Raw genomic sequence first — 15775 nt, forward strand, 5'->3', positions numbered from 1 at the left:
CGCCGGCCGCCCCGGGAGGGGAAGGGGGAGGTCGGGTCGGGCTCTGGTGCTGCTTTTTGGGGCTTGCGGCGACAGGCGAAAACACTCTTTTTGAGAAAAACACTTCTTTTCTGACTCTTTTAGGTCTCCTTTAGGTGTATTTCTCTGATGCGCTGGCAGTTTTACAGTCTCGCAGCGCTTCCCTGCCCACTTCACCGCGAAGTGCTCGCTCTTTTTTATGCAAATACCCAATAGGTTTGGCGGATCTTGGCACTAAACCGAAAACTATTCCTCCTTGAGGTGGCAGCTGTGATTTTTGCACCATCTTTCCCGCTATTCCCGTAGTCACCGGAGAGTATCGTGAGGTGTCACTTGTTTGCTTGGCTTTAAATAACAAAAATTGCGTGCGTACGTTCCGCACCTGCACCTCTCGGCCTTGTGCTGCACTGCTGTTCGGGCATTTGACGTGTTCGTGCCGTGCTCGGAGCTGCTGGAAGAACGAATGGGTTGGTATTTTTTCACTCGGGTATCGTGTCAGGCAGGTGAAGGGGAGGAAGGAGTGTGGGTGTAACTTGATACGAAAAGGAGCAAACTCTCCTGTGTTTACTTGTGAGGCAGGGTTTGGAGACGTTGGTAGGCTGGGTACATTTGCCAATGGAGGCTCCTGGAACTGCAGGGGCCTTTTATGTAGAATCACTACTTTAATCACATGCTTTTTCCTCCCCTTCTTGTCCGTGACCTGCAGCAGTTGGCTTTCTTAGGTGGGAACACCCGAGGTGCCCCTGAGGCTACTGGGTGGTGATATCCTTGACTCACGGAGGCTGGCGGCACGTACAGGATTCTGTCCAACAGCTGTGAATCGATAAGCATGTTTTATAAGCCAGGAAAGCAGCATGGCGTAGGAGTGACACAGAAGTCAATTTAGAAGTAGATTCACATGGAAAAAGCAAAATTGAAACTGACGTCTAGCCATGTCTTTCATCGGCCTATTACGGAGATATTTGTGAAGCTGGGTTTTGCTCCCTTTGGTCGGAAAGAGGAAAACACCGTCCGCCTCGTGGTTTGGGTTTGTTTAGAAAAGGGCTTTGTGATCTTGGATGTTGCGTGATAACATTCCATCGTGCTGAAGGCATCAGCAAAGGGGTATGGTGAGAGCAGCTCACCTGCTGGTCACGTCCTCACCTGACATACACGCCAGAGTGGCGTGTGGTTGACCAGCAAGGTCAGTCTCCATCTTTAGACGTACTGAACACTCGACTGGGGAGATCACTGAGCAAGCCACGGTAACTTGCAGGACATCCCCTCGGAAGCCCCTCTTACCCTTAAACCATCTGATGTGGATCTTCAGGGGTTAGAGCTGCTGTTGAGGCACAGTGAGGTTTGTAGGCACCCACTGTTGGTGCTGTGTTCAGGGGGTTCTCGGGGCGGCGACCCTCGTGTTCTGCGGTAGCTTCCAGAGCTTCCTCCAGATCAGTGGAAAAAAGGTTATTTGTGCCAAAAACAACAGTTGCAACGCCAAAGTAAGAAGGGATATGAGTACCTGCGGGTACGCTAGCACTTCATGAAATCCTTGACTAATGCTGTTCTTTCAAATAAGCGGCCGCAGCAGTTCGCATGGGTTTGTTTAAGCACGGTTGGTTCAAACTGACCGTGAATATAGGTCGTTCAGTTCCCCTAGGCTACGGGAATTAAATGAAGAGTCTGGCTATCCAAACAGATGCTGGAAGATTGTATGGCATGGTTGCTTGTGCAAGCCGGCACTGTGTTGTTAGGAGGGGCTTTTAGGGATGACACCACTTTGTTAAACCTTGGCAGGACAAGAAGGACACACTCCGCGTCAGTGAAGAAATTCCTGACTTACTGAGGTTGCCAGCTGAGTTATGTCTCTTTAAGGAATGCTGTTTCCTGTAGCTTCTAGGGCATCCCCTATAGCTTCTGGGGCAGAGTACTTAAAGATGGGGCTAATGTTTCAGGATTTTAACTTACTAGATGGTTTGAACAGCATAATTTACCGTCAAACATTCATGCTTCATAAGGCTAGAGGTAATTCTGTTGTTTCAATTCTTCAAATACCCAGAAGAGAATTACAGTTCGTTTGCTTGGTTGGAAATAAGTGCTTTTAGGAAGGATGTTTTCTTCCTGAAGCAGAGCTGAAGTACCTTACTGGGACTGAGCTCAGCTTAGCCAGCTGATTGCTTGTGAAGAAACCAACCTGTTGGTAGTCTTTGATGTTTGCCCTAGAACAGGGAAAGATGATGTTTGCAGGTTGTACTTCAGTCCCGTTAGAAGAAGGGTAACTGTAGGGTCTTTCTTGTGCATACATCTGTGTCTGTGGCAAAAAACATGTTTTCTGTGGTCAGTATCCTGTATTTGAATTCAGGGAAGTGATTGTCTGAGTTCTGCCAAATGAGATGCTTTCTCTGGTACTTGCTCATTTGAAATCTCTGGGAAATCGGGGCTCTGCCACAAGTCTATTTAATTCTCCTTGTTCAGTGTTTGAAGGGTTTCAAGAGCCTGGCAACAGCCTGGCCCCTGTTCGCCTCCCTGCGCTCAATTGTTGTGCAGACTTCACGCTAACCAGGAGCAGAGCAAGCATGTCTGAGATTAATGAGTCTGCTCTTTTGTTTGTTTGTTTCATGAAGAAAAAAACCCACAAAAATACAGTCTGCTGAAAGGGTCAGAGCTAATAATAATCCACAAAAGTCTTGGCATCCAGTTCAGCTTTTGGGTTGCACTTGGTGTTTGAAAACTAATACTGGACTAACATAAAAAAAAATTATGGTAATAGGTAAGCTAACAAGTATCTTGTTTTCCTGTGGCAGTACAATAGGGTTTGGATCCCTGATAATGAAGAAGTTTGGCAGTCTGCGGAAATCACGAAGAACTACAAAGCTGGAGACTGTTTCCTCTCCGTGCAATTAGAAGATGGAACTGTAAGGAGAAAAGCCTTAACTTCTGTGGGGTTTGCTGGGAAATGTTCCTGTGTAGAAACAGGGCTCACCATTACAGGTTCTAAATGACATTCCCATACATTCAGTGGGCTGTACGGGGTGGATGAAACTGAAGGGCTCCATCAACCCTCTGACTTCTGTAGAGGTGGACAATGGATTTGTGTTTATGCAAACATAATTCATTTAATGATACTCCAAGTCATTTTTGTTGACAGGAACTGAGTTACCCTGTTGATCCAGCTGCTTTGCCACCCCTGCGGAATCCTGACATACTTGTTGGTGAAAATGATCTCACTGCACTTAGTTATCTCCATGAACCAGCTGTTCTGCACAATCTCAGAGTTCGTTTTGTGGAGTCCAAGCTTATCTACACCTACAGTGGTAAGCAAAGTGAAACGCAGGGTTTAAAAAAAATGTGTTCGTATTAAAAACCCAAATAATCTCGGGTTAGTTTGCAATATGACGTGAGTCATGTTTTCCTCAAGTGCATTGTAACTCGTTCAAGTTAACTCATTTTTGTATGAGTAGAGACTTGTTTGTTGATGGGGACCTCCTGCCTGGTTTAGAAGATATTGCTACTTTGTGTCAGCTCAGCTGTTGTTTCCGGAAACTGGCAGTTCGTTGTAGTAACCTATGTTTTATTTTTGTTTTGTACACTTGGTTGTAGGAATCATTCTGGTTGCAATAAACCCCTATAAGCAGTTGCCAATATATGGAGATGCTATTATCCATGCATATAGCGGGCAGAACATGGGGGACATGGATCCACATATATTTGCGGTGGCAGAAGAAGCGTACAAGCAAATGGCAAGGTTCAGTATGTTGCTTAATGTCCATAAATAATGCCTGAAATCTCAGGGCAGGCAGTGTTAATTGTAATCCAGTTTAACTGTGTATGTGCTGCTGGCTGTTAAGAATATCTTTGAATGGTTAACTTAACTGGAGGAGGAGTAGCTCCTTCACCAGCTGAGGAATTTCTATAACTCATGTCTATTTTCACTCTTGATGAGGGGCAAAACACTTGTCTTAGCTGACTGACTAGCAGTGACATCAGCCTCGAGGTTACAACCAAAGAGAAGTAAGAGAAGAACAGATGGAATCGATATGAGCGTTGACCACAGCTGTGTTTTCATATGTTTGCTTCATATATATAACTCTCACGTTTATACCTGCATTTTAGACATGTCCGATTTAAACTGTCTGTTTACTTGGTTTTAGAAATAACAAAAATCAGTCTATTATAGTCAGTGGAGAATCAGGAGCTGGAAAGACTGTCTCTGCGAGATACACCATGAGATACTTCGCCACTGTGAGTAAGTCAGGCAGCAACGCACACGTGGAGGATAAAGTACTGGCGTCCAATCCAATAACTGAGGTAAGCTCCAGAGAGTATCTGCCAAGTCCCTGTTGATCAAGGGGAGAGTTCTGAGAGCTGTTTGAAATCTTTAGGGCTGTTTTAGCTGCCTGAGTTAGATATCTAAATTAGAAGTTTAGCCTCTGAATGTTACTGATGGGTAGGTTTGGGAACACCCAGCTTCTGCCCAATTTACCGGTGGCTTTTTGGAGATTTGCCTCCAGAGTTTTATCCTGTTAATTGGATGATAATGAAACAATATTGGACAAGCTGTTTATTTGGTTTTAGTAATTGGAACAGAAATTGGTTAAGGTTCCTTATGGTCGGAAAACACGCTTTCTCAAATTCTCGGTTTCTGTAGGGTTAGACTATTTGACTTGAGGCTTACCTTCAAATTTGGGCCTCAAAATTGAAATCTCACAGCTCAGTGCTGAGATTGATCCATGAGCACCTTTGTTTTTAGGAAGCTGTGGTTGAGTCATGTTTTGACAAAGTTATTCTCATGAAAGATACAAGTAAACCAAACTCTAGAAGTTTATAATTCATATAGGCTGTCGGCAATGCAAAAACTACGCGAAATGATAATAGCAGTCGCTTTGGAAAATACACCGAAATCAGTTTTGATCAGAGTTACCAAATCATTGGAGCTAACATGAGAACGTATCTGCTTGAGAAGTCCAGAGTTGTCTTTCAGGTGGGTAAAATAAAGGTAAAAAAGGTCAGTGTCTGCATAGCTACTAATGTACTATCCTTTTATTAGTTTGATATAGAAAATGTTAAGTGAAGTTCTGAGTAGGATGTCTAGTCAGCATTTGATTTATTTTTAATAGGAGCTAAACTTACAGTCTCCACTTAACCTAAGGAAGAACATGGAATAGCGTAGTTACTTGCATTAAGTATCTTGGGGACAACTTCCTGAGACAAGTGCAAGAAGTATTTGAGAAATTTGTGACTTTTAGTCACAATAGTAGCACGTGCCAGTTGTATCTGGGAAGGAGCTGTGGAACCCACAGCATCAGAAGGATATAGACTGGTTGCAGCGAGTCGGGAGGAGACCACGAAGATGCTCAGAGGGCTGGAGTACCTCTGCTATGGGGACAGGCTGAGAGAGTTGGGCTTGTTCAGCCTGGAGAAGAGAAGGCTCCGGGGAGACCTTATTGCAGCCTTCCAGTACCTTAAGAGGGCTGCAGGGAAGCGGGGGGGGGACTTTTTACAAGGGCCTGTAGTGACAGGACAAGGGGTAACGGGTTTAAATTGAATGTGGGGAGGTTTAGATTAGATATCAGGAAGAAGTTCTTCCTGGAGAGGGTGTTGAGGCACTGGCACAGATTGCCCAGAGAAGCTGTGGATGCCCCATCCCTCGAAGTGTTCAAGGCCAGGCTGGATGAGGCTTGGAGCAACCTGGTCTAGTGGAAAGTGTCCCTGCCCATGGCAGGGGGGTTGGAACTAGATGGTCTTTAAGGTCCATTCCAACCCAAACCATTCTGTGATACAGGGCAGAGGGAGTCTCGGAAAAAACTGTCTGAAAATTGGTAAGGCCCAGGCTTATTGCATGTGACTCAGTGAAGTGTCAGAGCATAATTGTGGCAATCTACTAAAGAGAGCATTTGATTTTATAAAACTGGTTTTATGAAGTTTAGCTTACTTTTTAAGTACTATGAAAAATACTTCTGTATATCTGCTGCCCAAAGGATGGTTGGAAATGGAGTTTTCTGAGTTACACGGGGCAGTGTTTCAGCCAGCATTCCTATGCAGTTGTTCATTGCAGTGTTTGTCATCTTAGCAGGTGGTTGTTCAAGCTGAATAAAATCTTAGAGTAACAGCCTTGGGAAAAGAACTCAGCATATCGGTAATTGAAGTGTACTTGAATTTATCACTTTCAAAGCTCCTGTTGAAGTCTAAGATGTGCCAGTTTGCCATTGGGCAATTCCTTTGCCAAGCCATGTTGCAGCAGAATTTAGCCTTTGTGTGTCATTATCTCTTTACAGTGGTGTAGAATAGTGAATATTTTTCTGTTTGGTTGGTTTGGGTTTTTCTTCTTTCTGTAATGGCATTCTTTGCTTTAATTTACAGTCGGAGAATGAGAGAAACTACCATATATTTTATCAGTTGTGTGCATCTGCTACGCAACCAGAATTTAAGCATCTTAAATTGGGTAGGTGTCAAGATAACAATACACTCTTGCTTTTTGCGGCGCAGTTTTTGGAAGATTGGATTTTCAAATGCTGGGATGTTAAGTGCCTTATAGCATAGATCTCGGGCTTGAAATGGGACGTACGTTTTAAGTCACTTAGGTATTAATTCTGCTTGTATTGGACTTGGTAGCAAATCCCTGGTAACTTGAACAGTGCATAATCAGGTACCTAAGTATCTCAGAATAAGATTTCCAAATACTTTCTGTAGTGAGAGATGCCATAATGACAGTTTAGGGGTTTGATTCATTTATCTACAGAGAAGCTTTCATACCACCTGGGAGAAGCAGACCTTGGATATATGCTTGATCAGTCTTCATTCCTCTTTGTTTATTAGATCAAGTATTGGGATTGCTGGAAATTATGAATATGTGTCAGCTTAACTGAGTTAGGCGTGTGGATTTCTCTCAGGAAAAGGGGACCTCCGGCTCTTTGCTGAAGAGCCGTCATCTGACAGCATCTTTAATTTCTGGGTGTGACAGGAGTCTTTCACAAGTGGCTATCCCCAGTCCTGAATTTTCCAGCATTACAAGTTTTGCTTCTTATTTACAGGCAGCGCAGAAGAATTTAACTACACAAGAATGGGTGGCAGCACAGCTATAGAAGGAGTTGATGACAGAGTGAATATGGTGGAGACTCAGAAGACATTTGCTTTGCTGGGTAAATTCTTGGGAATACCTTTTCAATAGTTTTAAAATCGGGGTGTTTTTCTGAAATGGTCAAAGGCAAATTGTGTCCGAAATGTCCAAAACTTTAGTAGTAATTACCAAAATCATTTATTTCATCACTTACCCATTGCATTGTTAGTCTGTTTTAAAAGTACTAGGCAAGACCTAATGGCTGTTCGTCGGGTGTTCATTGCTAATGGTCACAATCACTGAGGGCTGCAGTCTTCTTGGCCCCTAAGCTAACACTCTGTGGCAGAAGTGGAATTGGAAACTTCTTTGCCCCTATATGATTTATGTGAAAGCCAAATCAGACTTGAGCTGGCACTTGGGGAGGTACAGGAATTTCTGCCTAATCTCTCTTCGGATCAGACAGGCAGAAAGCAGGCAGAACCAAGGCTTTGCATAGTAGTCTGCAGAGATGCTGTACAATTCTTGGCTACACAGCAAAACAAGTAGTACAGCATTGTGCTATGTTAATTAATTGTACTGTTTCTGAGTATTTAAAATAATCCAGACTTGTTTTTCTAGGTCTGAAGGGGGATTTTCAGATGGATGTTTTTAAAATGCTGGCAGCAATCCTACACTTAGGCAATGTGGAAATAAAGGCTGTTGGAGATGAAAGATCATCCATCAGTGTAAGGAAGTAGCTCATGCATATGCTAGCATTTTCTTTTATTTTCCATGCCAAAAGTCCTTTAGCAGTAGCTTTTCTCATACCTGGGGCTCTGAGCAGCATTAAGTCTGGTGTCCTACACTTGAGAGACTACTCCAACTTCATCTGTATAGAATCACGGGGAGTGTTTATGCGAATCCTGGTTTGTGCCTGGGCTCAGCCACATTTTACCTTTTGTTCAGACTCTCTAAGAGAACCCCATGCCCAATTGATCACCAGCTGTTGGAAAAGCCATTTGGGACTGTCTGCAGGAAACAGAGCATTGTCAAAGCTGCTCAGTGTGTGTCCCAGCAGATTATGCAAGTCTAAAAAGCCAAGGACACCTAAACATAGACTAAAGTAACTTTTTCTTTCATTGTCTTAATCTGAAGCATCTCATCCAGTCTGTTTTTTCTCTCCTGTATCATAGAATCATAGAATGGTTGGGGTTGGAAGGGACCTAAAAGCCCATCCAGTTCCAACCCCCCTGCCATGGGCAGGGACATCTTCCACTAGACCAGGTTGCTCCAAGCCTCATCCAGCCTGGCCTTGAACACTTCCAGGGATGGGGCATCCACAGATTCTCTGGGCAACCTGTTCCACTGGAAACTCATATTAAGAACTCTTCCCAGAATCACTTGCTTTAGCTCTTCTTTGTCTGGCAAAATATCAAGAAGTGAACAGCCCCTTCTCTATCTGAAAACAGAAGTCGTCGTTTGATGTCAGCAGTGCCAGGATTTCACTGTCTAGACAACAGTTAAAGTGTTAAACGTAATTTAATGATACTTATTTATCTTCTTTAAAGCCGAATGATGAGCATCTCAGTAACTTCTGTGAACTTCTGGATTTAAACTGCGACAGGATGGCACAGTGGTTGTGCCACCGAAAGATCGTCACTACCTCGGAAACTGTAGTAAAGCCAATGACAAGAGCTCAGGCTGTTAATGCAAGGGACGCTCTGGCAAAGAAGATCTATTCTCACTTATTTGACTTTATTGTGGAAAGAATTAACCAAGCTTTGCAGTTCCCTGGCAAACAACATACTTTTATTGGTGTTTTGGACATTTATGGGTAAGAATGTCTCTGGGAGCAAATGAAGTTGTAGCTGGTCTGTGGAGCTGATGAGAGGCACTTTTCAGCTTGTGCTGCTGATGAATTTGGAGGGGTTTGGTTTACTAAAAGGTCATCTAAGTTCTTTAGCACCCACAGTAGTGGAAATGTTTGGCAACTGTACATATTAGTATGTTTTGTGAATGAGGTTTAAATTTAATGTTTGATATGCTACTTTTAGATTTAACGTTGGATTTTTATAGCTCTGTTATGTCTGGTATCATCAACTCTGAGGGAAGTTTGAAATGCCATAACATTTCCATTAGTCTTACAGCTATTTAATTTTCTTGGAAATATTAGATTAGCTCCAGAGTCTTAGGAGGACACTCCCATTTGTATTTAAATGTCAAGGGATGGTTTTTCTTGTTCTCCAATACTGTGATATCACCTTATTTTTTTTTTCTTATTCAACGTGTGTTTCAGCTTTGAAACGTTTGATGTGAACAGTTTTGAACAATTTTGCATCAATTATGCTAATGAAAAGCTGCAGCAGCAATTTAACCTGGTATGTTCTCTTATTTGTCATAGTTATTTCTCTTATTTTGGTTCACTTTTGAACTTATCAATAATGGATATTAGCAAGTGCTATTTGGTTTTGAGTGATGGATATTTCTGGGTAACAGCTGTCCAGCAATAGATAAAAACATTTTATTTGCATAGGTACATGCACGCACATATATAAATAAAAATTTCTGAGTTTATTTTCTTACAAGACAGACATAAACTGCACTACAAAAATCTATAAATATCTTGTTCCTATCTTCCATATACAATCACGCTCATGCACACATTGTATGTGTTTGCTTCCTTAATTGTAACCTTACATTTTCATAATTTTCACCTATCTAGCATGTCTTTAAACTCGAACAAGAAGAATATATGAAGGAAGATATCCCATGGACTTTAATCGACTTCTATGACAACCAGCCTGTCATTGACCTTATTGAAGCTAAAATGGGAATTTTAGAACTTCTGGATGAGGAGTGCTTGGTAATGTAAAAGTTCTTGTATTTATGAGCTCATAAAAAGTCTTGTGGGTTAATCCATATTTTGTTCCTTTTAAATGGGAAGTAGAGCATTTTTTCTCACAAAAGGACCATTAATGTTTGCCTTTTATTTGGTAATTTTAATTGTAAGCCACTCAATTTTTTTTTTCTAATCTTAGAAAATCAAGAACCTAAAACTGGATTCTTACCTACAATCTAACCCAGGAGCTAGATTTCTTCACTGCGAGGGTAGTGCAGTACTAGGACAGGTTAAGCAGAGGTGCAGTGGGATCCCCATACTTGGATTCTTCCCAGATTTGAGTTCAAAGGGAAGCTCGATCTAGTGTTGTGGCAGTCTTGTTCCAAGCTTGGACTACCCGCATTCCAGGGGTCTCTTCCGCCAGTATTTCTACAATTCACTTATTCCACAAATCACTGATTTTGCTATAAAAAAACAGTCTTTCTTTCCTTTTTTTGTCAGTTTTTACTGAATGCACCAAACCTTTGCTTTTTCTTCTTCAGTGTTACTATTGTTTTCTCTGTGCTCTCTCCTGACTCTAGCAATTTCTGAATCTGTATAGCTTTTTTCTTCTACATATATGTAGTTCCCTGAGGCTTCTGAACCTATTGCAGTAACTTTGTCAGTGAGGAACAGGGCAGGGAAAGGTGAGCTCTGTTAAAGTGGTCTCTAAAGGGTGTTTTGCTGATACTGGCAGGTTGTACTTCTCAGAATCCAAACCATGGGAGAAGTTAGGGAATATTCCCTAGCTCATTAGCTTATCTGTTACTCTGCTCATTAGCGTTTTCAGGGACCAGATTGTCCCTGACTGCAGGTACCATCCTTTCCCAACAAAATAATTTATGACTCATCAGAGAATCAACTCTAATTAATATGACCTTCTTTCTTAAAAATGTTTTGCTACAGGGAGCTACTGGCTAGTCTGAAAAGACAAAAACTGGTTGCTCTCAGGCCTCGTAACTCACTGAAGATGCATTATTTGGAGAGTATTTATTGTCAGTAGGCAGTTTTGCCGGTTTTAGTGGTCCAGCAGAGTTTTGTTAAAGAGATTGCCCTTCTCATTTTTACAGTTACCTCATGGAACAGATGAAAACTGGCTTCAAAAGCTATATAACAATTTTGTCAATAAAAATGCACTCTTTGAAAAGCCCAGGATGTCAAACACGTCTTTCATCATTCAACACTTTGCTGATAAGGTAAACAACACGGTATTATTTTCACCCTGTTTCTGGCAGTAGCTCATTCAGAAAAGAAACAAACTTAGGCAGTAGAAGAGATATTAACCACACTTGTTGGGACCTTCTATAAAATTGATCTTCGGTACATAGCACTCCTTGTTTATGGGTAATGCTGCTCGTAACATGCCATTTAAATATAAGAAGTGCTTAATGAATTTGAGAGTATAAAAATAAATCATCAGGATAAAGAGGCAGACAAAGAGTACAATATATAAATAAAATAGTTAAGACTGTAGTCTGTACACATTTTAGTCTCACTTATTTACATTTCAAATGCAGTGTTCCTTTTTTGGTACTTTGTTTTGCAATCACAGAATAAGGAATAATGAAGGCAGAAGGAAATTGCAGTTGATAGTGGATAACAGTTTGCCCTGCTTCTGAATTTGCAGTATGCCTGTGTGTATGCTTGCAGTAATGAAACTGGAAAAAGGAGAGTTTCAGCTGTCCTGCTCAGGGCTAATAAAACCTGTTGCCCACTGTGGCATAGAGAGTGAAAATAACTGCTTTGCTAACTATCCATGTATTGCCGAAAAGCTAATGGTTTCACCTCTTTGCACAGGTAGAGTATAAATGTGAAGGATTTCTGGAAAAAAACAGAGACACTGTGCATGAAGTCTTGATTGACATCTTGAAAGAGAGCAAGGTTTGTGAACAATCGGTAGTGATCAATTTCCTGAATACTTGATTTTACTGGCATTCATTCGCGTCTTTTAAAGATTTGCTCTGAGAAAAATATTTTTAATAGGTTGAATCCATTAGTTGAGTCAGTTTTCATTAACATTCTACAAGTATGCATTTTTAGCAGCATCAGAATAACATACAAGATGGGAAAACACAGTATTCAGCATTTTCATGCATGTGATTTGCTTTGCTAGTTATGTTAGTTTTGGGTTGGGTTTTTTTTCTTAGTATCTCCCCTGAAGAGCAGTGTGGAATCCTTGTGACTGAACAATTCCCTTGATACTTTCTTTCTCTGTAGTCATTGCATGTAGCTTTGATAGGTAGTTTATCATTAACAGCTGCCTTTGTTTATTCTTCAAAAGAGATTAAGAGAATTCCAGGGCAGGGAAAACATCAGATGTCTTATATGTGCCTGCCACTTCCCATCTGCTTGAAGGCCTTGTCCCTTTGAAGTCTACAGCCTTGAGACTTCAGGGTTACTGTTAAAAAGCTAACTTAATCTGACCCAAACCCATACTTCTAAATTAAATATTGTGAAAACACAACCTTAAGTGGTCTTATTTTTAACTCTGTTGTGTATTTATGTCCATGCTTGCTCATAGTGGAATAGCTTTTGCAGACCTGCTTAACAGTTGTTGAGTTTTGCCTGTGAAATGTGTAAGGGCTTCACAATAGACTCAGAATTGTTGCAACTGTTTCTTCCATCATTATTTGTGGCTTAACAATCCAGTTCCAAGTCCTGCAGTACCTGGCCTAAGCAGTAAGATGGGTGGGTTTTGCGTTTTACGTTCTCGTAAATGTAATTTTTATTTAAATGTTATTACAGTTACACAGTATTTAACTGTGATTCTTTCGCCACACTTTTAGTTTCATCTGTGTGCAAATTTTTTTCAAGACAATCCGGTGTCCGTTTCACCTTTCAGTTCAACTATAAGCATCAAATCTGCAAGGCCTGCTCTCAAGTCGCCCAACAAACACCTCCGGATGACTGTTGGCAGTAAGGTACTGCATAAACATGCTCCTGCTTTCAGGGAGGTGTACTGGGCAGTCTGAGACTGAGAAAATTCTGTTCCTATTCACGGGGGACTCCCTAGGAAGAGCCAGCCACACTGCAGGGCTCCAGGTCGGGGTATAAGTAGCTGGTTTTAATTTGCATATAGGAGCGTAATTAGATTTCCTGTGTTTAAGACATAAACTCTAAGAAAATCTCCCAGTGTCCAGCCAAAACCTAACAAATAATTGCAAAACCTAAGATTTCACTTTTCCTTAGCTGTAAATATTTCATTAACAAAACTGTTATGTCTGATACTTTCTAGTTCCGGAGTTCCTTGTCTTTGCTTATGGTGACACTCAATGCAACCACCCCTCATTATGTAAGATGCATAAAGCCAAATGATGACAAGTTGCCTTTTGAGTAAGTATGTTTGTGGCATTGAGCTCCTACATTCCCTTTACAATTCAAAGTGGTTTTCTGTTGCACAGTAGCTAGATGTCAGCAAGCTAAATTCTTAGTGTTGAACAAGTCCCCATGTAGAACATATTTTTCCTTTCAAGACAGCTGAAGTAAAAAACCCACTGTCTTCTTACAAAACCAGAATCATCCAGTAATAGTTCTTGATACCTTACAAATTCTTTGTTGTCCTAAAATTTTTCATGTTGGAGATTTGTGGTTTTGTCACAACATGTTTAGGGGAAAGGATGTCCCCCTTTGGTTTAAGCTGATGAATATTTTGTGTAGGTGTGTTTGTTCTTACACAATATGGATTAGCATCAGTGTATATTTAGGGAATAAAAGCCAATGCCACTTTCTTTGTGAATGTCCCTTTTGTCCCCAGGAATCTTTAGAAGAGCTTTAGAAGGCAGAAAAAGTATGAGCAGTGTTGAACATAACCTTGCCTTTTTCCCAGAGTTTTGTATCACTTTAATCTTCGAATAAACTCATATATGCCAGATAATTTGCATCATTCTAATAGACCAGCTTGATGATCACTGACTTGTATGTAGGAGTTAACCCGGATGCAGCTGTTGGTCTGTTTTGAGGGCAGACATGTGGAAGCACTCTAGTTTCAGTTACACAGCTTTTAGCTGGAAGGTAGTGTACTGACAAATGAAGTGAAAGCTTTTATTGTATCAGAGTAGGAAGGAAGAGGCAAACATTGATTCTAAATTAAATTGTTAAGTGTCTTAGCTCATCTTCTTGAAGCCAGACAAAAAGTCCATGTTACAGGTGGCACTGTTTCACTGTTACTGCAGTAAGACTTCATTATTCTGTGTAATAGCAGTGAGGGGGGAAATAGCTTGGATATTACAAAAACATGTCTGAATTCGACTAGAAGAGCATACTATAAGTTTGTGAAAGAACAATATAGGCATCTCTCAGCCAGAGGGATCCCTTAGCGAGTACTAAATCGACCCTGTTGTACTCTGTGGGTATATCTGCTGTGGTCCAGATTAGGAAAGGGTCTTTCCATGCCTTCTGTTGATAATCTAGAGCCCAGATATTCATGAGTAAATCCTGGTTTATTCATGAGTGTGCTAAAGAATACCTAGAGAGCGTTTCTTCCCAATAGACTGCTGAGGGAATTTATTTCTGTGTGTTTTGTGCCCTAAGTGGCACAATTCTTTGCCATTTGCAGATATGAACTGTAACGGCTAATACTGAAAGGAAACAGGACTTTTCATAAGAGAGGGACAAATACAGTCCTCTTTTAAGAAAGAAAAAGAAAATCCACATACTCCCTTTCACATATTTAAAAAAACAACAAAACACCATATACAAAGCAGGGAGCCCTGTGTCCTAAGGGCAGAAATAGAAATCCAGCTAGTAGAATGGTTCTAATTATTACAGCATGCCAAACCCAGCAAAGATGTAACATATAACTCTGCTTTTTTAGGTTTGATTCAAAAAGAGTTGCTCAGCAGCTGCGAGCATGTGGTGTTCTGGAAACTATTCGAATCAGTGCACAGAGCTACCCGTCCAGGTAGGGAGAGCAGTGGGCCTCCGTATGTTAAAAAATAATTAGGTGTCTCTTAAATTAATTGCATTTGCTAACTTTGACTTTTCCAGGTGGACTTACATTGAGTTTTTCAGCCGTTACAGCATTCTTATGACGCAGCAGGAACTCTCCATAAATGATAAGAAGCAGATTTGCAAGATTGTTTTGCAGAGGCTAATACAGGTTAGTCTGTACCTGCTGACTCGTTATCTGTTATTAATAAAGGTCTCTCTTGCCAAGAGTAGTAACTCGCTCCTGTAACAGGAAAGATGATACTTACATTATTACTACCTTTCCCGATTTAGCGTGTTGTACACAGGCTTGCAAGTCAATAACCTTGTGTTGTGACACAGTCGTGATGTGGCTGTAGGTAGATGATTTGACCTCTCTGTGCTTAATATCTTGTAAAATGGAAGGTATTCTAGCTATATTTGTAAACCAGTGAACAGTAAATGGATTATGTTTGTCAAGTATTAGCATTTACCATTTTTGATGGTGGAATGCAGCAAATTGGAGAAGTGTTCTGAAAACGTGCTATTTTTCATATAACTTTCTATGAGCAATATTGCTGAGCTCAGACTCGGCGAAGTTTCAAACCACACACCCGTGTACTTTTAACGTAGCTCCAGCACAGGCCAAGGGTGAGAGCCTGAGCTTAAGACCAGCTTCTTCCCTGAGTTCTTGCACACGCAGCTCGCTGATTGAAGGCCAGGCACGTTCACCAAAACGTAGTGTTGAGCCCAGGCAACCAGGCTTGTAGGAGCGGGTGAAGAGATTGCTTTCAAGGCCTTGATGATGAGTCCAGATCCTCCCTTTAATTTGAGGTGACTCGGTGCGATTTTTGGATGTAATTCTCTGGTTCTTTCCTGTGAAGTGGATTTTCTCCCATATACTCTCATCTACAAAGAAGGTAGAGAGGATATTCTAATTTAGCAAGATGATACATTTC

General features: G+C 41.2%; 1 protein-coding gene across 1 annotated transcript; it reads left to right on the forward strand.

Annotated features, from left to right (window-relative positions):
- Window positions 1-2772: 2772 nt before the first annotated feature.
- Window positions 2773-15009, forward strand: MYO5C (myosin VC; the record flags this gene model as incomplete). The annotated part of the gene is made up of 17 exons (XM_010158248.1): window positions 2773-2912; window positions 3146-3311; window positions 3598-3742; window positions 4149-4305; window positions 4835-4978; window positions 6358-6439; window positions 7029-7136; window positions 7673-7779; window positions 8602-8867; window positions 9330-9411; window positions 9756-9896; window positions 10982-11107; window positions 11709-11792; window positions 12698-12832; window positions 13147-13244; window positions 14725-14811; window positions 14898-15009. Coding segments are annotated over 17 exons (2180 nt in total), but the record flags the coding sequence as incomplete, so codon positions are not given.
- Window positions 15010-15775: the final 766 nt, after the last annotated feature.

Source organism: Eurypyga helias, unplaced genomic scaffold, assembly GCF_000690775.1.
Source record: "Eurypyga helias isolate BGI_N326 unplaced genomic scaffold, ASM69077v1 scaffold4469, whole genome shotgun sequence".
Taxonomy (NCBI): Eukaryota; Metazoa; Chordata; class Aves; order Eurypygiformes; family Eurypygidae; genus Eurypyga; species Eurypyga helias.